The sequence below is a fragment of the Mirounga leonina genome, unplaced genomic scaffold (genome assembly GCF_011800145.1).
Source record: "Mirounga leonina isolate KUSES-001 unplaced genomic scaffold, KU_Mleo_1.0 Mir_150, whole genome shotgun sequence".
Lineage (NCBI taxonomy): Eukaryota > Metazoa > Chordata > Mammalia > Carnivora > Phocidae > Mirounga > Mirounga leonina.
The window spans coordinates 23018090-23040188 of record NW_023270374.1 but is presented as its reverse complement, the minus strand read 5'-3'; the positions used below and the strand labels follow the sequence as shown (position 1 = coordinate 23040188).

Genomic DNA, 22099 nt, shown 5'->3' with positions numbered 1-22099 from the left:
AGGAGTTTGGGTCTAAGTCTTGACTGCAGCACAACTGTGGGATCTTGGGAGAGTTCCTTTGCTTTACTGGCCCTGCCATTTTACTCACTCACCTGGCATGGCAGTTGTGATACAGCTAAGCCTGTGAAAGCCATTTATCTAAGCCTTTAACTTCACACACAGACATTAGCGATCCTTCAAGAAGGGGAGGAAGAAAAGCCATTTGGGGCAGGATGTAAGCTGTTTTCATTATAAAACATTGAAAAGGAAGAAATAGCACCTCTATCAATCATCACATTAGCACTAGCACTTTTAGAATTTTGTTGTTAAAATGCACTTTAAAGTTTCTTTTCCTTCTTTGCAAAGAAAGACAAAATGGCTTAAATTGAGCCCAGAAAGATTTATAGTAGGAAGGAGTACATCTCTCTGGCATTAAGAGAGATTAAAAATTGGGATGGGCTTCTTAGTGAGGTCTTGAAATCTCCATCTGAAAACCTTAAAGAATCTGGCAGGGGGCTGATAGTTTCCACAATTTTGGTAAAAACTAGGTCAGGTCATCCTTTGAGGCCATTTTAGGGGGTCCCACAAATCTTTTTAAGTAAATGAAAGGAAGAATTATTATTAAAGATGTCCTCACACTGTTGAGAATTAAAACTTTAATTTTTTCAACATACTCATATATGAATGGCACATACTCATTCTAGAAGATTTGGAAAATACAGACAGTATAAAGAAGTGAAAAACATTACATCTGCCATCATAATCTAAATGCTCTGTTTCGTGGTTAAATGAAAAAAGTTTTTTTTTTCAATTAAAAGTAATACTTTGTAGGAAAAAAACAAAAACAAAAACAAAAACAAAAACTGACTTCAGTCTTACAACCCAGAAGTAACTATTATTAACATTTTGGTGGGGTAAATGAAATTTAAACACCTTTTTTTAGTCTCAAGGGAGACTGAAAAACAGGAGTGGACTTAAATGATGGTGAAGGGCAGGTAAGGTGAGTTGGGGCTCCCCATCATGTGGGCCAATTCTGTGCCCCAGTTCTGTGCCCAAAGACAACAGGGAGGTCATGAAGTCTTTATTCCTGAGCATCTTTATAATTTGCATAGATATGTTTGGGTGAAATCTTGCCTCAGTCTTTCCCAGTTCTGCTTGGGCACGTTCCAAATAACTATTTTGGGCTCTTCAGTGGGAAATAAATCCTCAGGGATTTTGCCCAATAAAGTAATTATTGAGTAAGGTCATTTATTCAACAGAATGAGTGCCTGCCCTGTGCCGAGACTGTGCCAGATGTTGGGGTGGGTGCTGTTTGATGATGAACCCAAGATGCTAACACGAGCACAATTAAACCAAAAATCATACAAAGAAATGAAATGTGGGGAGGGAGAAGAAAAATACACATTTGGTGATCATCTGCTATTCTGGAAGTTTAGTAAATGTGATCTCATTTAATCATCTGGAACCTGGGGGAGGGAATTTGACATCTGAACCTCAACTTCATTTGAAAATGGAGACAATTATTGGAAGAGAACATTTGTTAGAGTGGCAAACTCTATTCCAGAGCTTAGTTTGCTGAAGTATAAAAATGAGGCATTTTTTAAAAAAAGATTTTATTTATTTGACAGAGACACAGTGAGAGAGGGAACACAAGCAGGGGGAGTGGGAGAGGGAGAAGCAGGCTTCCCGCAGAGCAGGGAGCCCGATGCAGGGCTCGATCGCAGACCCTGGGATCATGACCTGAGCCGAAGGCAGACACTTAAGGACTGAGCCACTCAGGCGCCCCAAAATGAAGCATTTTTTATACTTCAGACTAAACCATCTCTGAGCCAAAGAGAGCTGGCATTTAGTGAGTCTACTGTGTGTTAGGCACTTTACAAAGATCCTACTTAATCCCAATTCCACACTTCGAGTTTATGTATCATGTTGTCCAAATGATGGCATTGAGTCAAAGAGAGGTTTCAGAACTTGACCAAGGCCAGTCAGCTAGAGAATGACTCCAAGAAGATTCAAACCTAGGACTGCTGAGGTCAAAAGCCCCTGGCAATCCGTTAGCTCATAGTGAGGGTCAGAAGGTGTATTTGTCCTTTTGGGAAGTCCTGGGTTTGCTAGTGGTGTGTTATTCAAATTCCTGAATGTGTGCTTTGCTCATAACTGTGCAGTTTGAAAAGAGTGACTCATCCCCAAACAGAGCAAGGTTGAATACAGTCCTGTTTATCTTAGACTGTCCTGTGCACCTGTGTTGACTTCAAAGATAATTTGTAATAAGAACACCGTGATAAAAACAAAACACACCAAAAAAAAATGTATAGGTTTGTTTTTTGGTGCTTCTGACAACAGAATAAACTTGAGTCTCATTCACTTAAAAAAAATCAGAGCTACTTTAGGTTTAATGACTAAAATCAATTTTTCAACCTATTTTGTACAGTTCTCTGAATGTACTCCTTTCACACTTAACTATGATGTCATTAGTTTCTGTTTGATTCTGTAAGGGCAGAGACCTTGAGTCACATCTGGATTCCCCCATGGTTTGACCCAACTGTGAGAGCCAGTCACTACTGGCTGAAAGAATTAAAGGCATTTCCAGTGTATTAGCTTTTTTTTTTTGCACCACTGTAAGAAGTTACCACAGATCTAGTGGCTTAAAACAACATCCATTTATATCCTACACTTTCTGTGGGCCAGAAGTCCATATATAGTATGGTTCAGTTGCCTCTCTGATAAGGCTAAAATCAAGGCTAAAATCAAGGTGTTGACAGGATTGTATTCCTTTCTGCAGACTTGGCAGGAAGGCGGGGAATACCCTGCTTGCAAGCTCATTCAGTTTGTGAGAATTCCGTTCCATGAAGTTCTAGAACTGAGGTCGTATTACTTGCTGGCAGGGCTTGTTCTCAGCTTCTAGAGGCTGCCTACATTCCCTGGCTCCTTGCCCCCTTCAAAGCCAGCAACACTGGGTTGAGTTCCTCTCAAACTTCAAATCCGATTCTTCTGAATCTCTTCAGAGCATCTCTTCTGTGTTCTTCTGCTTTTAAGGATGCATGTGATTATACAGGGCTCACCTAAATAATCCAGGATAATCTTGCTGCTTTATAGTCCTTAATTCTATCTTTAAAGTCAATTTCCCAATGGAATGTAACCTACTCACAGGTTCCAGGGACTCCCAGGGCATAGATGGTTTGGGGGGGTGTGTTGGAGAGGACATTATTCTGTTCTCAAGGCCTGTACTAAACATGTAAATTTTAGAGTGAATCTTTTCTAGTTACTCCTTGGAGGTCAGAGGAGGGTGAAGCTACTCAAGAAGAAAACAGTGGAAACAAGTCAAATGACTTGTCAAAGGTTACTGTGTCAGCTATAGATTAAAAAAACAACTTTTGTTAAAAAAAATGAGGTCAAAAAATTTTGTGCTGGTGGTGGTGGTAGGGGGTTGTTCTTCCTTTCCTCCTCCTTAGGGTAAAGTAAGGGGAGAAAGATTTTATTTTATTTAAACTTCTACAGTCTGTTTACTTTGCAATATTTTGTTTATTGGGTGTGAACATCTGTGTGATGAGCATTGAAGCAGGAGCACTGGATTTCCTGGTGTTAGGATTAGGCAGCACAGTATGGGTCTTCCATGTGCTAACATCAGGGAGAAGGTTCTTTCCTCACCCAGGGAAACCTTTCAAATGTGGCCTTTGACTCTGCCTCCCTAATTTTTTTTTTAAAGATTTTATTTATTTATTTGACAGAGAGACAGTGAGAGAGGGAACACAAGCAGGGGGAGTGGGAGAGGGAGAAGCAGAGAGCCCGATGTGGGGCTCGATCCCAGGACCCCGGGATCACGACCTGAGCCAAAGGCAGACTCTTAACGACTGAGCCACCCAGGCGCCCCTGCCTCCCTAATTTTTAAGAGCTCCACACTAATCCAGCTTAAAACTGATTTTAGGAATGTTTCCGGACAAATACGTACAGAAAACCTATGTGTTTGGTATTCTGAACCTCATTTCATTTCATACTCTGCAACCAAGGCACAGAGAGCTAAGTCCATTGTCCATTGTCTCTCAGCTTATATTAATTATTAAACACTTGTTCTATACCAGGAGCCAAATTACATGGACCTAATGTCAGGGTCCCCCTTCACACCCTCTTCCAATCTGCCAAGTGTTTTATGTTAACTTTAATCCCAATAGTGCTGTGAGATATTAGACTAATGTAGATTAAAAAATTGAGGCTCAGAGAAGTTGAGCCCCTAGTTTTATGTACCCAAGGGGTGACTTAGCCAGGATTCCAGCGTAGGTCCACTTGACTCCAGGGCCTGTGTTCTCTTCAGGGTACCACCTTTAAAAAGGCCTCAAGAGCATTCTGGTCAGCATGGTCCCAAAGTCCAAGTTCTTTACCCCTCATTATCACGAAGTTCTCCATATGGTAAGAATGCTCAAGGCTGCGGGTGCAGCTTCTGCAAACATATAGCAGTATTAGTGTCATGAAAGCACAGGAGGAAATGGGGAACTGTTTAGGTCCATCAAACGTGGAATAACCGTTTTACTGGTATGAGTGTCTCACTATCTCATTATTATGCGGCAGTGAGTCATTTAGGGCAGGACCAAAAGGGAAAGTCCTGTCCCTTGCCATCTTTGTGAAGTGTCGGTGAGAAGGGTTTAGGCGGGGAGAGGCACAAAGTGGTTTAGGTAGACACTGGGAGTCGAGCTACCACCAGTTCTCCATCTCCACCCTTAACAGCCCAGCGGCTGGGATGCCAGAAGCGCCGAAAGGGTTAAACGTGGCTGGGGAGCCCAGCCACCGCCCCTTCCCAGCATCGCCTCCCAGAATGCCTCAGGCTCCCAGCCAGTTCCCGCACCTCGCGATACTCCGCCCAGTCTCTTCCCCGAACGACTGCCCGGCCCCCTTCTTTACCGAGCTCTGCGCGAGGCGGAGGAAGGTAGGGGAGGGCGGAAAAGAGCCGTGAGGTACGCCGGGAAGTGTGGTCCAAGCGTTTCATGCAGCCATATTCTTCCGGAGCGGGGGAGGCCAGAAAGGCAGCCAGGACTACAATTCCCAGCCGCCCTTTCGGTTTGTTTTTGTTCAAAAAAAAAAAAAACCCCACACTCCCCCTCCTCACTCTTCACACACACTCACACACACACACACCCACGGCAGATACGCACACACCCGGGCGCCGAGGGGAAAGCTGCGTCTCGCCTTCCTGCCCCACCGCCAGTCCTTTCTCGGCCCCTCGGCAGAGCGGGAAAGCGGAGGCTGGAGCCGTGACCTCTGACCCCGTGGTTATGCGGAGCCGCCGCATTCCTTAGCGATCGCGGGGCTACCGCCGCTGCTGCCGCTGCCGCCGCCGCCGCCGCCGCCGTGGGCGACTGACGCAGCGCGGGCGCGTGGAGCCGCCGCCACCCCTCCCCCACCGCCGCCCTCGCTCCGGGTCTCGCGCCAGCCGGTGCCCGGGCGCCCGCCCCCTCTCCCCGGCCGCACCCGAGTCCTCGCGCGCCGCCGCCGCCACGCGCCCCCCGCCGCCGCCGCCGCCACCGCTGCCCCAGCCCCGCGCCGCCGCCACCCGCCCCGCCCGGAGGTCCCGCGTGGAGCCGCCGCCGACGGGGAGGAGGATGAAGGACAAACAGAAGAGGAAGAAGGAGCGCACGTGGGCCGAGGCCGCGCGCCTGGTGAGGCGGGCCGCCGAGGGGGCTCAGTGGGGGCGTGCGGGGTGGGCTGGCCGAGCCCCCTCCACGGGGAGGGGGAGGGGAGAAGCCCTGCCCACTGCAGGAGGGGGCGGGGCCGCCATTTTTTTTAGGAACGGGACACCCCCCCACCCCCCAGGCGTTGGGTGGGGGAGAGGTCCTTCGCTGGTTGGATGTGGCGCCTTTTTATGCAGCTCCCCCCACCCCCTAAATTCCTGCGGAGGGGCGAGCTGGGAGGCCGGCTCCTCCCCCTCTGGGCGGCGGGGCCCCAACCTCCCCTCCCCCACTATTTGGCAGCGTCTGGGGGTCTGGGGAAGCTTCGTTTATGCGCTCGGGGGAGTTAGGTTTCCGGGAAGGGTCGGAAGCTCCTCCCTCGCTTCCTGGTGGGCAATGGGGTGGTGCGTTTGACTCCAGGGGTCGGAAAACACCCCCAATTTTAAGGACGCGAGTGACATTTTGAGCTTTCCCAATCTAAACCAGGTGTGTGGAGGGAAGCAAGTGCTTACTCCCAGGTGGAACCCTGAGCAGTGGTTTTCAAACTTTAGTGTCTTGTTGGGGACACCTGGGAGGTTCTTAGGAATGCTCGTCCTAGGGCCCTGCTTAAGATCTTCTGAGTCTGAAATTCAGTCTGAGTAGAGCCTCAGTGTCTTCATTTTAACCAGGTTCCCATGTTGACTGTAATGCAGGTGGCCCCTGACCACACTTTGAGAAACGCTGACTAGAGGGTTTTGCTTCATAAGCTAGACTGGAGATAGGGACTCTGCAGAGAACTGACTCTACTTTGCAGAGAATGTATGTGTGTGTCCTGGTGCATGTTATACTTGAAGTGTTGGACAAAGACCAAGTACCTCTGAAGATACTGCTCATTGAGGACTTAGCAAAGGAGGGAGTAATTTGTTGAAACTGCCTAGTGAGGAGGGTTGTGTATTTTGTTCCCATAGCGTCAGAGGACTTGTAATCGAAATACCTTCCTTTTGGATTTGCACCCACAAAGCTAAGACACTGGGAGACATGTTCTTAAAAATATATCTTGGCAGATGACAATTGTAACTTTTCCTAGAGATGTCACTTCCTCAAGAACTGTCACAGAGCAGGGTTATAGTGCAGATAGCATATGTCTCTTGACACCTTGTAGTTTAAATGTAATTGCTGTAATTCACTTTTAATGATGAATGAAGCTTCACTTTCTAATCTTTATTGGGAAGTGAGGTTCCTTCCTCAGAGGTGTTGTGTAGACAGAGAGATGACTATTGTGTTGGGGGTTGTTCCGGCTCTATGGTACACCTTTTTCTTTCTTGGAACATGTAAAACTCAGTTACTGACTTACAAGAACTAAAGCAGTTTGGTTTAGGAGAGAATTTTCACTGGTGTTCCTGATTGTCTTCTCCAGGCACTTGTTGCCCAGTGAACAGAAATAGCAAGTGTTTGTGTGCTCAAGTTTCATGCTTCTGTTCATTTGTTTTGGTTTGGCATATGAAATTTGTAGATTTTGAAGTTCTAAATATTTTCTTGATTCAATCAAGATTGGAAGCTTTGGCTAGCTTTGAGATCTCTTGGGAATTTTAGGATTTCTCCAGTGTTGCCTCACCTGGAAACAAATTTAGGCCTGAGGGAGAGGAGGGGAGAGCCAAAGGATGTGCTTGCTCTTTTTCTCCTCAAGGTTGAGTCTTGGGTGTTCATTGAAATTCTCCTCTAAGTTCTTGTTATGCAGGTGTTTATGACTCTGGGCACCAAAAGGAAATTTGCTTGCCAGAGTTTTGTTAGAGGTAGGTGAAAGTACCTTTAAATCCTGTGTTATTTATGTTCTGACAGAATTCTAAAGTTTGTCTCAAAGCTCTGTTGGCTTTTACTAGTTGAAAGACTTTAGGAATTCAGGGTCCACTGTTCCGTTAAGCCTCTTTAGGTTCTTGGACTTGCTCTGATCTGAACTCCAGTATCCAGGTTGTTAGTTTTGTTTTATCATTGGCTTAACTTCATGCCAGATTATCTGAATAAGGTATTTCTTTTTGTTTTATGGCTTTTCATTAAAAAACAATATGAACAGGAATAACTTTGTAGTGCCCTTAAACATGTGAAAGATGACTTGTGGAAACATGGTGCGTAATTGTGCATATCTTTTATTTTTTATCAGAATTTTCAGTCCCTTTGGATGGGACCATTTGGTGGGTGAGGGGCAACTCTTCAGAGTCCTCTCCCCATTTAAAGAAAACTGCTGCAACACCGAGGGCTGGGGAGTTTGTGAGAGCTTATGCTGGACAGAGAACAACTAGCTTGACTAGAGAAAGCCCGTAATGGGAGGGCAGGTGATTAAATCTGCTCTTTGGACAGGTGAATTTGAAGTGCTTGACATGGCAATCAGATGCAGTTGCTCTGGGGGTGGTTTCATATTGCTCCTGACCTTGCTTAGATTGGTGGCTAGAGTGATACTGGGAATTCTTAAAAACTATTTTGGTAGGAAAGAAGAGGCTTCTGGAGAATTTCATTAGTGTAGTATACTTCAGGAGATTGACTTGCAGATGTTATGTTGTTGAGAAGTAGCTACTCTTTTTTCAAACATTTTGTAGTATTGTCTTTTCTAGATATAAGAGGTAGACTTTAGAGGGTTGGATGGTATAAATCCTACTGCTTGTTAGGAACGATTTGTTTGGGAGAAATAGATGAGGGGATTTCCCTTTAAATTGAATGTCCTTAAATGGATTCTCCCTGGCTTTGAGAAACTCTTCATTGTACGCTTTATCTTTCACTTTGATTCATGACTGACCATTCTTACATCAAACATTTTTTTTCTCTTTGAAGTAGGAGAAGAGATACTTTTTTTTAAGTGTGCCAGAAAGACCAGGGACTAGGAATAGAACACTGCTGAATTGTTCTTGTACTAAAAGCTGGAGGCATATACAATTATAATAAAAGTGAATACTTTGTATCTTTTGATGTTACTTCCTTTTAAAGAAGTTAGATTCTCAGGCCCGAAGGTTCTCTCTTAGATTCTCAGGCTCTTCCTGACTGCTGTTTAAATAATTGGTAACTAATTTTTCAGAGTCATGCTTCTTTTAAAAAAAAATTACAGTACAAAAATTCGCTAACTCAGCTCTCATTTAGTATCAAAAAAGTGGTATCTGTGGCAGTGAACGTTAGTAGCTTGTAACAGGGTTTGTTGTGGGTTTGTTCAAGTCAACACTGCTTAACTTGGCACTCAGGTTCTTAGAATACAAAGATGGATAAGGTTTGCCCTTGAGGAGCTTAAGGGTCTTCTGGGAATGGAGAAGGTCTAGACCCATGAATAGAATTTTACTACGTGCATGATAAGTGCCATCATAGATGTACATATGATAAACAGACATCCTGGTTCAGGCTTATTGTCCAGGCGTCATCATGACTGGTTCCTCCTTCCACTCACAAGTGTCCCACTTTGGAAGGTAAATTACATGTGTTGTGGCCTATGAGGACACTGAAAAGAGACATTTAACTCTGTCTGGCAGGGATCAGAGAAGGCTTCCTAGAGGAAGGTGCTTTCCAAACTGAATCTTGAAGGGCAAGAAGAAGTTAGGCCCATCATGGAGGATGTTAGGAGCTGGTGACAAGGAGCTAGTGGTGTGTGTGCGCACGCTTGTGCACAGGGTGGAGAGTGTGGGGATTGGGTAGAACTACACATAGTCACTGGAATGTGAAGTTGTGGAGTATCAGTTTGGCAGTCAGGTAGAGAGACAGGCAGAGACCAGATTCTGAGGCCTTGTGTGCCAGGCCTGCGAGCACATATTTGTGCCAGGCACTGTAGACACTTATTTCCATGATCTGCAATCTGTAAAACAACTCTTAGGGCAAGACATCAATATCTTTCCATCACAAGTGGGGCAACCGAGGCTCAGGTTGGGTAGGTAACTTGCCCAAGTTTAGAAGGCTAGCATTTAAATCCAGGTCCGTCTGGTTCTAAAGCCTGTGCTTTTCCAGTGAGCTGGTGAGCTCTTCCTCGGAAGCTTTGGCCTTTGCTGTATGTGATTAGGTTGCTGTTGAAGAATTTTAAAGTGGGGAAAGTGATGAGGGCAGATTTATTTTGTTGGGTTGACCTCATATAGCAGGTAAGTTCTGCAAGAGCTAGGGTTTGGTCTTTTTTGCTGCTGAATTCTAGAATTGTCCCTGGCACAGGTAAGTATTTCATGTATTTGTGGAGTGAAGGATGGTAGCGGAGGAAGGATGGATTTGAGGAAAGCAGAGCTGGTTGCAGGCATATTAGCGAAGGGGCTGTGTGTTGGGTGAGGGAAGGAACTGGGGGACAGGTGAGAGTGAGGGGTGCTGTCTAGGTTTCTGCATTAGGTGATGGAGGAAGAGGGGTGATGAATTGGAGTTGCCAGTTAGATGAATTAGAACAGATGATCAAGGGGGCGGATGTCAGTACAGAAGTGAATATTTGAGGGTGCCTGGGTGGCTCAGTTGGTTAAGCGACTGCCTTCAGCTCAGGTCATGATCCTGGAGTCCCTGGATCGAGTCCCGCATTGGGCTCCCTGCTCGGCAGGGAGTCTGCTTCTCCCTCTGACCCTCCCCCCTCTCATGTGCTCTCTCTCATTCTCTCTCTCTCAAATAAATAAATAAAATCTTAAAAAAAAAAAAAAAAGAAGTGAATATTTGAGTCGGAAGCTGGGGAGAAACCCAGGCTAGAGGTGAGTATTTGGGAGTTAGCAGAGTATAGGTAGTAGTTGAAGCTATGAGAGGTGATAGAGCTACTTGAAGAGAATGTAAAAATTGAAAAGAGAGAGGCTAACAATGGGACCATGGTAAATAGGGACTTTATTTCAGCATCTGCTTCTCCAAAGCTTGACTTCCTTTAGTGCTAAGGGCTCATGTTCTTCCACAGGGAGACCCTTTAGCAGCAATCCTGTCAGACTTCTTGCTTTACATTTTATTTGTGACAAAGCAGCACTTAGTTGTTAACAGTTGTTAAGCGACTGCAAGGTGTATGGAGTAGCCTCGGCAGCTGCTGGTAGAGACCATACAAAGATACTGACAGCCTTTTTCCTCTCTGAGAAGGATGGCATTTCTAAAACAGCTCCGCTCCTTCACATGAGAGAGCCACAGTTGCTCACTAGGAAACTGCTGCCATGACTTTGTTAGAGATGATGCTAACGTAAATGGGACGTTCTGTTTCTTGTTGCTTTGCCTGCACCAGTCATACAGAATCAGAGCTTCACGTTGCCAAATGGCAAAATGTACTGTGGCAGTTCCCACCAAAATTTCACAACACAGTGGCAAAAACCATCACTTAAAAATATGGGTACTGGGGCACCTGGGTGGCTCAGATGATTAAGCGTCTGCCTTCAGCTCAGGTCATGATCCCAGGGTCTTGGGATCGAGCCCCACATCGGGCTCCTGGCTCAGCGAGGAGCCTGTTTCTCCCTCTCCCTCTGCCTCTCTCCCTGCTTATGCTTTCTGTCTCTCTCTCTCTGTATCTCTGTGTCTCAAATGAATAAATAAAATCTTTAAAAAAAAAAAAAATACGGGTACTAACCAGACTTCCTCAGGAAAAGAAAACCTGAATGCATTTCTGTCTTGTCATTATTTTGTAGCTCTATGTATTCTATGGTTCAGTCATGTGAACAATGTGAAGTTAAGCAGTAACCAAGGTTGCTAAGGCCCCACCCATGTACCATAGCATGTATGCTAAGAAGATGGGTGTTTTTAGAATTAAGAATTAGAATATTTACGCTAATTTCAGTCACTTTTAGCAACATCTTAGATAGATCCGTAATTTGGTTTCTGAAGCAGTGTTAACTGTGGAAAAACTAAATTGTTAGCAGTGCTACCTCAGCAGAACTGTAGCTCAGGATGTAGACTGATGGATATAAATGGAAATTGCACACTAAAATCAGAACATTTATATTTCTTCAGGTACTAGAAAACTACTCGGATGCTCCAATGACACCAAAACAGATTCTGCAGGTCATAGAGGCAGAAGGATTAAAGGAAATGAGGTTCGTATTATTCTCGTTGTTCAAGAGGGTTTCATAGGACATATGTCTTTCTGTAGATACTTAGTGACATGATTAAGTGTATATATGCCTTCTCCCCCTTTCTCTCTCTCCATGTGTCTCTTTGCTCGCCCCCCCCCCCCGCCCCAGTCTGGTGTGGTATAGAACTATCTCCCAAGCTGTGTGTCTTCTGAGTGGCGGGTGGGAATGGGTGAACATCCATTTGTTTTCATTAGAGATGCAGCAGCTTTCCCTATTCTTGCTCTCCCTTAAATCTTGACATGGAGTGTGCTCTTTGTGTAAGGAGTCCACGCATTTTCTTTTGTACTCTCTTTTGCACATATTAGTAGTAGAGAAGGGGCAGACTCTGATAGGCTCTATTTTGTATAAAACTTCCCTTTCTATATCCCTGAAATTCTTTGTTTTAGGATCAAAAGAAGGGTTGTCTCATCACCATAACACCACTGGCCTTTTTTTCCTCCCTACTGATTCTAGCCATTCATCATAGGAATATACTAAAGTTTAGTGTGACCTTGATTTTATTCTCCTATGATGTAGTTTTGCTAGAGAAGCAACAAGTTAGGAACAAAAGGAATTGCAGGCATGGAAATCAGTGGTTGTTTAATTCTTTTCTCTCTGCACTCTAACCCCAACCCCCTTTTTCTTTAATTTAAATGAAAGAAGAGAGCACAACATAGTCTCCCTTCTTGGAACTCAGAACAAACAGCATATGTTTTTGCTGGTTAAGCTTTAGCTGCTTGAAATTGACCTTTTAGGGTCAAAAGATCCTCATTTTCCAGTTAACCAGTTCAAACAGTCTCAAGCTGACAGTTTGTGGGGAGGGAAGATCAGGATTGTGTAGATCACATTCATTTAAATGGTACTTATGCACTGTGTAGTGTTATAATTGTGCTTTATTTTTGTTTTTATGGGCTATTTCCCATCATGCTGCTGTCTGCACTGCTGTTGGACCACTATACCTATAGAAGGTAAATTAGTCCCTTTGGGACAGATGAAATTGAGAACTTTAACTTGTTTCTGCTTCTTGCTCTTATAGGAATTAATGAAGCAGTCATGGTGGCTCATGATGAGTGAGCAGCTCTGTGATTTGTAGACAGAGGTATAGTGTGTAGGAGTCACACTGTTCTGCTGAAGGACTCTGCCAGCATGCCGTTCCCCCCTGTAGCAGAGAAGTTAGCACACCCACTTGATACTCCACATTGTGCACAAGGTTTCTTATAGAGATTGGTTCTTGGTGAAAATTTTTTTAGCATCCAGTGTGTTCCAAAGCAGAATAAGTAATAGGGTTGTTTTTTTTTTTTTAATGGCTTTTTTAGACTCAGAATTTATTTTTAACACTGCATAAATTAAGGCTTCTTGTTCTGAAAGATCTTAAGAGGCTTTACTTAAGATATTTATATATTTTTAACATACTGGGGAGAGGGACAAGAAGGTGCACAGGTGAATCCTAGCACTAACATGCTAGTGCCAAACTCAGTAATATTAATAATGGACACTTGTCTGTGTTTTTGACAGCTGTTCTATTTTAAGATTCAGTAAATGGCCTCTAATTCACTGAGTTACGGTTTTGCAACCAACTACTGTAGCAGGGAGTGTGAAATAGCTTAATGATCCATCTTTTTTCCATTATTGGGTACCAGATCCATTTGACTGACTTTTCTTTTTAAGTTTAAATTTAAGTGCTTGCTCCTGGGTAGATGTAGAATAAAACCCATTCTCTCCCCTTCCCAACAGAGAAAAAGCAAATGAAATATTCTTCTTTTGTGTGCTTGTTAGCAAATATTTAACTGGGGATGAAAAGGTGTGCTTGTTTTGTTGGGACAGCACCATTGATTCTGTGGTCTTTGTGCTGATAATGTTTCTGAGCATGATATATGCAGGTCAAAATACAGAGGCTAGGAAGCACATTCTGTTTTTAATATTAAAATTTAACTTTTAAAATTTAATAAAAATATTGGGTAATGTGTTTTTTTTAAAACTCCCTGAATTTGAACAGTCACTGTGTACTTTTTCTAAATCTCTTTGAGAACTTGGTTGATGTTGTCAAAAGGCACTAAGAAAGTGCCAGGTGTGGAACAAGGGAATCACATACCATGTCCTACCTGGGTGTGATTGACGGGGATTTCATTTGTTGCCCTATACTACTTCCAAAGTGGAATTGTTGTCATGGGCTCTCTTCTGCTGTATTTCTTGATTTAAGAATGAGTTGGAGGGTATTGGATCTTTGAGTAAGTCGGCATGTAGATTTCTATAACCCTCATCCATCCTTGTATGTTTTTACAGCGGGACATCCCCTCTCGCATGTCTCAATGCCATGCTACATTCCAACTCAAGAGGAGGAGAGGGGCTGTTTTATAAACTGCCTGGCCGAATCAGCCTGTTCACACTCAAGGTAAGTAATATCAACTCTGTTCTTAAACTCTTAGTCTAAGAGTCACCTGGTACAGGTCTGGGATGAGATCCATGAATTTGCCTTTCTAATGAACAGGCAGGTGATGGTGGTGATGTTGGTCCTAAATGGCACTTTGAGATGTTCTAGGGTGAACGGGGTATTGGGAATTCTTCAGTCATATCAGCTATTCATCTTTTCTTTGTTTATATCTTTGCAGCTTGTATGCACTAGAAGGGTAAGGATGTGTGGGGGTAACTGCAGATGTGCTTTAATTAGGATTTTGTTTGTAATAGTATTGTGAAGATAAATTACTGGGCAGCTAAAACAAGACCTACTCTGTGGAATATAGCTGACATATAAACATCCTTGTGGAAATTAAAAAATTCATTAGCTTTTTCTAAGTGGAGCTAATTACAAAGGAAGAGAACTTAAATGAAGTAGAGTTCACAGTAAAGCCTAAATAGAACTGAAATAAACAGGCTAATTATTTTTCTACTATTTGTGATATAAATGGTTATTATTTAAACCAGAGGTTGGCAAACTTTCTATAAAGGGCCAGAGAATAAATACTTTAGGTTTTGTGGACCATACTATCTCTATCATAAGTATTCACCTCTGCCATTGTAGCAGGAAGGCAGGCATAGACAAATCATAAATGAGTGGGCAAGGTTGTCTTCCAGTAAAACCTTACAAAGACAGTGAGAGGGCCAGATTTGGGTTGGGGCTGTGGTTTGCTGACCTGATTTAGACATAAGATGACCTTTTGATGAGGAAACTGAAAATTTGATGCCGACCCTTCTTCTCATCCATAATGTGGTTATAAATATCAGTAGTCTGTATACAAACTTTTCCCTTTTATTTTCTTGATAGACTTATTTTCTTTAATTCAAAATTAAAGCTGTTTTCTATATATATATATATTTTTAAATATTTATTTGAGAGAGAGAGAATGCGAGACAGAGAGCATGAGAGGGAGGAGGGTCAGAGGGAGAAGCAGACTCCCCACTGAGCAGGGAGCCTGATGCGGGACTCAATCCTGGGACTCCAGGATCATGACCTGAGCTGAAGGCAGTCGCTTAACCAACTGAGCCACCCAGGCGCCCCTCTATATTGTTTTTGTTTCTAATATTTTGGACTTTTGTTAAGAGGCTGTATAATGTAATGTCAGGAACTGAGCCTTGGGGAGAAATAGAGCCCTGAGTTCAAAACCTAGCTTTATAACCTGGGACAGATTTAACCTTTCTTTATGGTGGTGTATGCATCCCTGACACAGTGTCAGTCCTTAATAAATGGTAGCCTTTTTGGTATTCCTTTAGGTTCTTTATCATCAATTGCTTGTTAATGACATTTTTCTGTTACATATTATGCATTGTTGTATATAACATAATGGTACATAGTTATGTATAATTATAATTGTTTGTATTATATTACAAATATGCATGTTGATGACATATTTCTCTTTTACATGGGAGGAGAAATCTTTTCCTGTGAACACATTGAGAGTAGGAACTGCGTTTCATTTGTCTATAACTTTGCCGCAATTTGCTTTATCCCTCTCTACATACTTTAGAATGTATGTTTTAAGAACAAGTACATTATCCTTTATAACCATAATTTCATTATCAGATTCAAGAAAATTAACATTGATACAATAGTATATAATACATAGTCCATATTCAAATTGTCTCTGGTTCCACAAATATTCTTTATAGCTTATTTTTTCAGTCCAGCATCCAATCAAGATTCATGCATTTCAAAAAAAAGATAAAAACAGAGAGGGAGGCAAACCATAAGAGACTCTTAACTCTAGGAAGCAAACTGAGAGTTCCTGGAGGGGAGGTGGGTTGGGGGATGGGTAACTGGATGATGGACATTAAGGAGGGCGCTTGATGTAATGAGCAGTGGGTGTTATATGCAACTGATGAATCACTAAACTCTACCTCTGAAACTAATACGCTATATGTTAATTAATTGAATTTAAATAAAAAATTTTTTAAAAATAATCCTGCATTTCATTTGGTTGTCATGTCTCTTTAATATTTGTTAATGTAGAACAGTTCCCTTGCTTTGTTTTGTCTTTTATGGCATTGATATTTTTGAACAGTTCAGGTCAGTTGTTTTGTGGAATTAAATACATTTAATATAAAAATACATTTTTAAAGGACTAATAAAAGTGTAGAAATCTTGGTTATTTCCAGACTTCTTTCTGTTTGCACTGCTAGATCATGTCCACTCCTCCAGGTTGTAGCACAGAGCCATTCAGCAATGAAGGATGGAAGTGATGGGATATATGGTATAGTGCTAGTTTGGTCTGGGTCTTGCCTGTAATAAGGGCCAGGAAGGCACAAGTTATTTAATTACATTTCTCATTTTTTTTCTTTGGAAAGTGCTAGTGACACCTCTGAAATCCTGTGGCATTTTCTTTGCCTAACTTATCTCTCGTGTTAAGAAAAAGCATGTGCAGAATGCCTTGTAGTTTTTCTGTGCCGTGCTTGGAAATCTCTTCTAGTGGGCCATCAAGGTCAGAATTCTATTTACCCATGTTTTGCTACTTAGTTGAAAACAGGAATTTTTTTGGTTCTGGATACATTTGTGTGGCTTTATCCATGATTACTAAAGGTTTACTGATAAGCTGGAGTCTTTTGGGGCAGGCCACAGGGTTCCTTATCTGATAAAAAGTTGTTTTGGGTAATCTGATGGTACATTTGACACTTTATATATAGATGCTTGCATTAGTCCCCAGAGCTAGTCCTCAAGGATGGATGGGATAGATGAAATCTATCTGTGCTTTGAATTCTTGATTTGAATTGCTTTTCTTAAGCCTTTCCTGAAGTCAGCTGTCAGTGTCCATTATTGTCTGGTTAGAGGTAGGATTCATATAGTTTTTTACACTTGGGATTTCCCATTCTTACAAAGCCACTTTGAGTTTCTTTGTAGTGTTCTACATTTTTAGAACTTTGATGCAGAACTACTATGCTTTTTCGACTTGGTGGTTGTGTTACTGGTGAGTTTAGCCTGTATTGGCCTTTGCAGCACTCACTGTCAGGCATAACTGCAGTCATTTGATGTTGTTCATTGTTGCTGTAGAATGATTCTCATACGGGTATGTCACTTACGTTACATATGGCTATTTGCACTTTATTATATCTCATGTATGATACAGGGCTCAGCCTTCAGGGTCTTTTAGCCCAATTTAACAAGCCACGTTGGATTTTTTTAATATATAGAATATTTCTATAAAAGTGTGAAAAACATTTTTTTGGTAAAAGAAATAGATGACTATGCCTGAAGTATCCATCCATTAAAATCCAGTTTGCAGATAAAAGAAAGGAAAAAGCAGAAATGGAGGAAGAGAGGGAGATAATTATTGCAGTCTCACAATGTTATTTATATAACTACAATTAAAATATTCACGTACAACTCCACACTTACAGCAATTTCAAAGCTATTTATGTTACTGTTAAATACTGAGAAGAACAAAGGAAATAAGCCTAGACTTAGATACAATAAAATCATGGAGTCTGTCATTGGAAAGGCAGTATCAGAGAACATTCCGATTTTTTTTTTAAAGATTTTATTTATTTATTTGAGAGAGAGGTAGAGAGAGCACAAAGGGAGAGGGAGAAGCAAACTCCCCCTTGAGCAGGGAGCCTGATGTTGGGCTCGATCCCAGGACCTCAAGATCCTGACCTGAGCCGAAGGCAGATGCTTAACCGACTGAGCCACCTAGGCGCCCCAGCATTTTGATTTTTGATACGTGCACAGCAAGTAGGGTGGTCTTCTTTAAAAAAAAATTTTTTTTTTTAAGATTTTATTTGTCAGAGAGTGAGCGCACACAATCAGGGGGAGTGGCAGGCAGAGGGAAAAGCAGGCTCCCTGCCCAGCAAGGAGCCCAATGCAGTGCTCGATCCCAGGACCCCGGGATCATGACCTGAGCTGAAGGCAGACGCTCAAGTGACTGAGCCACACAGGCATCCCAGGGTCGTCTTTTAAAAATGCAAATCACATCACATCACTATCATGCGTGGCCCTTACCTACCTCTGTGATCTGCTCTCCTAGCACTTTCCCCTTGGTCGTTAATACTAAAGCCACCCTGGTCTTCACTTTGTTTCTCAAACACCCCCGATTTGTGTCCCCCACAGGGCCCTTGCACTTGCCAGCCCCTCTACTTAGAAAGCTCTATGGTGACTTCTTGTCATCTGGTTCTTAATCCAAAAGTATCTTTTCAGTGAACATACCTCTACCCGTCTTAATTCCACAACATCAGGAGGGTTTTTGTTTGTTTCATAGCCCTATCCATATCAGAAATTACTTGGTGGTTGTTAGCCTCTTTGCACTAGTGTAGGAGTGAAGCAACTTCGTTTTCACTGTATGCCCTGTGTCTGGCACACAGTAGGTACTTAGTAAGTGTTGGCTGGATGAAAAATAGATGATGGTATCATCAGAATCTTAGCTAGTCAGTTCTCCTTGTAATTCACCTTTCTTTTATATCAGTTTTATTATAGAATATGCATATTTTGGGTTATTTTTTCTTCTGCTCAGCAAGTTGACTTCTAAGAACCCTTTTTTTTTCTTGCCCTCTTTAGAGCAGTTCTACGTAAATCTGTGGAAGAATCTGCTGACACTAGAAGTAAATCTGTCCGTGACTATGGCCATAATCTGGTTCCTCTTAATTGCTAAAGGCAGAAACTGAGCCATTAGAAACAGCTTAAACATTTTAGGTATGTTTTAGATAAGATGTTATTATTTCTTTTAGAGTTTTGAACTTTGATCATCTTGTTAGAAAAAAGAATCTCTAAATGGTAGTGACATTTTAAGACAATGTCTTTGATAGTCTGTTAGCCTTATCAAATATAGGATCTTTTAAATGCTTAGAATCTTAGAATTTTAGTGTGGGAGGGGCTCTCAAATCATCCAGTTCATTTTCATTTTGCAGTTAGATAACTGAGTTTCTAACAGATTAAATGATGTATCTGTGATTATACATCTATGTGACAAATGCATATGGCCAAGTTGGGACTAGAACCCAGGTCCCCCATCTTTTGAGTTTAATTTCTTTTCATTATGCTAATTTAGAATAAAGAGTTTTTCTACAGGTTTTATGACTTTTGGTCATTTCATCTTTTTGAAGCATCTTGTGAGTTCTTTGATATTTCTTGAAATGTCGGTTTTATTCTCTTTAATGAAAATCCTTATAATTGTTAAGCCAGGTAGCTTTTCATGTCCTTAGATGTGACTCTTTAGTTATGACTGCTTGAATTTCTGCACTCTGCATTAATTTTATTGGCATTTCGGATCGTAGGTGTCCTTTTCTATGCTAGAATAAGTGATCTATGGTGGTAGTAAAAGCATTGGACTAGGTAGGAGTCAAGATCTGGGTTCCAGCATAGCACCTCATATCTTACTAAATATCTCCATTTATACTTCTTTGTCTCTAACTCAGGATTTGAAATAGATTGGTCATTTAAATACTTGAGGTGTAAAATCCTTTTATGTCGTGAAATGGAGCTCTGAAATACAAATAGATGGCTGTGAAACTGCTCTGGTTGAAACAAGCATGAGGGCCCACCTTCTCCATCTCTTGTGAGTTCTGCTGTCCCCACCCCCTGCTCCAAGCACTCAAGGATCTTTCCCAGACCCTGGAACTCTGTTGAAAACCTTCTAGAGTAAGAATTCAGTAAAGATCCTTTCTGTGCTCCCATTCTAGCATCTAGACTATTTTGTGTGAAAAGTCAGCACGGGATATTTTTCTTTCTTGTTCTTTTGTGATGCATTTGGTATTTACTGGAGGCAGACTGTTTTATTGTAAGCCCCGTTCCACTCTGAACTGTAGGAGGTCTGCACAGAAGGCCCAGTTAGTAGAGCAGTACCATTTGCTCTGGTTAATAGTAGCAGCAGTTTGGTTTTGATGGAGGCTTTGACCCCTCAGTTGGTAAAAGGTTCCTTATTTGTTTGAATAATTCTCAAGGGATGTCTGGATCTGCCTGTGGAAAAGGGGGTATTCTGTTGTTTGACGGGATTTCCAGCCAGCCCAGGGAGAAGAGAGAACTTGATTGTTCTTAGAGCCCTGGTCAGACTCTGGTTTTATGTCTAAGAGATTAGCTGCCTTTTGTCCTTCTACTTCCTGAAGTTCAAAGCGCTGTAATAATGAAGTGTGGTAAAGGTCAGGTACCAGAGGTTTTGAAAGCACTGACACTGGAATGATTTTGTGGTCATTCAGGGGGGTGGGCAGGATGATAATTTCAGGGGTGCTAAAGTGATGTGTATTTTTAAAACAAAAAGGTTATACTTTTAAAGTGTGATTTTAAGGCACCAAGGTTCTAGGAAAATGAAGAGATTGTTCCAGGCTTCCTTGGGACTGTGTTTGAAAAAACACTTTTCTTTGGGTCAGCCAGTATGGAAACTGAGTATGACCTCTTCTCAGTCCTTCAGATCAGACTTTTTGGGAGAGTTATTTGAGGAACTTGTTTAGTCTAAGAAAGTTGGTTCTTCTAGCTTAGCTGAATCTGGAAGGAAAGCTGGAAACTGATGTTTGAGTGCTAACTGTATTCCAGACAGGCATCATACTTGTCACATTGGTCTTTTTGAAACATAAATATGTCTCCTACTCCTGTAATAATGGGAAGCAGCCTGAGAGAGTGTAAGTAAATGGGACCAAGTCACATTTTTTGGTTATTTGAGAGAGTTGTATTCAACACATGGAGGACAGGCTTAGGAGTTTTGAAGTTTTGACTATATGAGTTGGTTCTCAAATGTTTTGGGGGTCATTTTTAAATTCTGTGTGCATCACAATGCAGGGAAGGGATGGGGAGCAAAAAAGATGTCTGGTCTTCTGTTCTGGGAGATGGTTTTTTGATTCATTTGTTACTAGATGGGCTTTCACATGTGTGCCTTTATGTGTTAGCTAATCCCTTCTGTTTTAGTCTCTGACTCTGCATGCCAGTTTTTCTTGGGTCAGTTAACTCTGGACAATTCTCCTTTGACTTCTGACTTGTACTTTTTTGGTCTCCATTCCCATCGCAACCACCTTAGTCTAAGTTACCCTCATAGGCTGGATACCGAAACAGCTCTTGCCTGGGGCCTTTACTTTCACTTTTGCCCCCCCCAGCATTCACTTTGCTCCTTGGTAATTCACATAGCAGCCAGAGGGATTTTTTTAAAAAAAAACCTCATTTGACCACGACACATTTCTGTTTAGTGTCTCTCAATGGTTTCCTGTGGCATTTACTAGAAAAATGCAAACCTTGCCCAGCCACACTGCCCTTCTTTCTGTTCTTTGAATTCCTTAAGCTCTTTCGAGTTTTAGTGTCTCTCATTTGGAACTCTCTTCTGCTTTTCCCTGGTTATAGGTCTCAACTTAAATGTCAGTACCTCAGAAACTTTATCTCTAAATTGCATTTTCCTGTTGTGCCCCAAAGTTTACTTCTGATCACTTACAGGTTTATGACTATATAATTATTTAGGTGATTGTTTGATATGTCTTTTCTGACTAGACATTGGGGTAGAGAATTGGTATTATTTTGTCCTTGGCTATATCCTCAGTGTCTATCATAGGAGGTACTCAGTAAATGTTTGTTGGATAAAGGCAGTGGAAAAACCCAAGAAGGTGATTGTTACTCCTTGACTGGTAGCAGTTCTCTTTGATAAACAGTTGAATTGGTTTAGGATAGTAATTTTTAGTATTAAAGTTGAAATATATAGTATAGAATGTTTACCAGCATCTTTTTTCCATAAAATGAAGATTTGAAAATCTCCGAAATATAAGCTTTATTTCCTCAAAAGAAAAAAAATGTAAGGTCCAGTCTTGCTTTTGAAATTTAGTGCCAGTTTGATTCCTGGTCTTCTGTTAGGTGTCCTCCACCCCCCCACCCCTTTTTCTACTGCCTGCCTCTGAAAGCTTTTAGAATTTTTTCCATGAATATATACTTTAGTGTGGATCATTTTTCACCCTGTGTGTCTTACTCAAATGTCTGATGATCTTGGTTGAGGGACTATTCTTTATTTAAGAGTCAGGCTCTTAAACACTAGTGGGAAATGCGGTACGTCCTGGTTTTGTGGCTTCACTAGTCTCCTGCAGCAGTGGGAG

At 42.0% G+C, this 22099-nt stretch overlaps 1 protein-coding gene across 4 annotated transcripts in view; it reads left to right on the top strand.

The window, feature by feature from the left end:
• The first annotated feature begins 5484 nt into the window (after window positions 1–5484).
• ASXL1 (ASXL transcriptional regulator 1) overlaps window positions 5485–22099 on the top strand; it is a 73515-nt gene continuing 56900 nt past the window's right edge. For 2 of the 4 annotated variants that reach the window (XM_035006038.1, XM_035006036.1), the window contains exons 1-4: window positions 5485–5624; window positions 11520–11602; window positions 12586–12588; window positions 13904–14012. In XM_035006038.1, coding sequence (XP_034861929.1) covers window positions 5568–5624; window positions 11520–11602; window positions 12586–12588; window positions 13904–14012 — 252 coding nt within the window. In that variant the 5' untranslated portion in view covers window positions 5485–5567. The remainder of the gene's footprint in view (window positions 5625–11519; window positions 11603–12585; window positions 12589–13903; window positions 14013–22099) is intronic. The other 2 variants (XM_035006039.1, XM_035006037.1) reach the window with 1 other exon arrangement.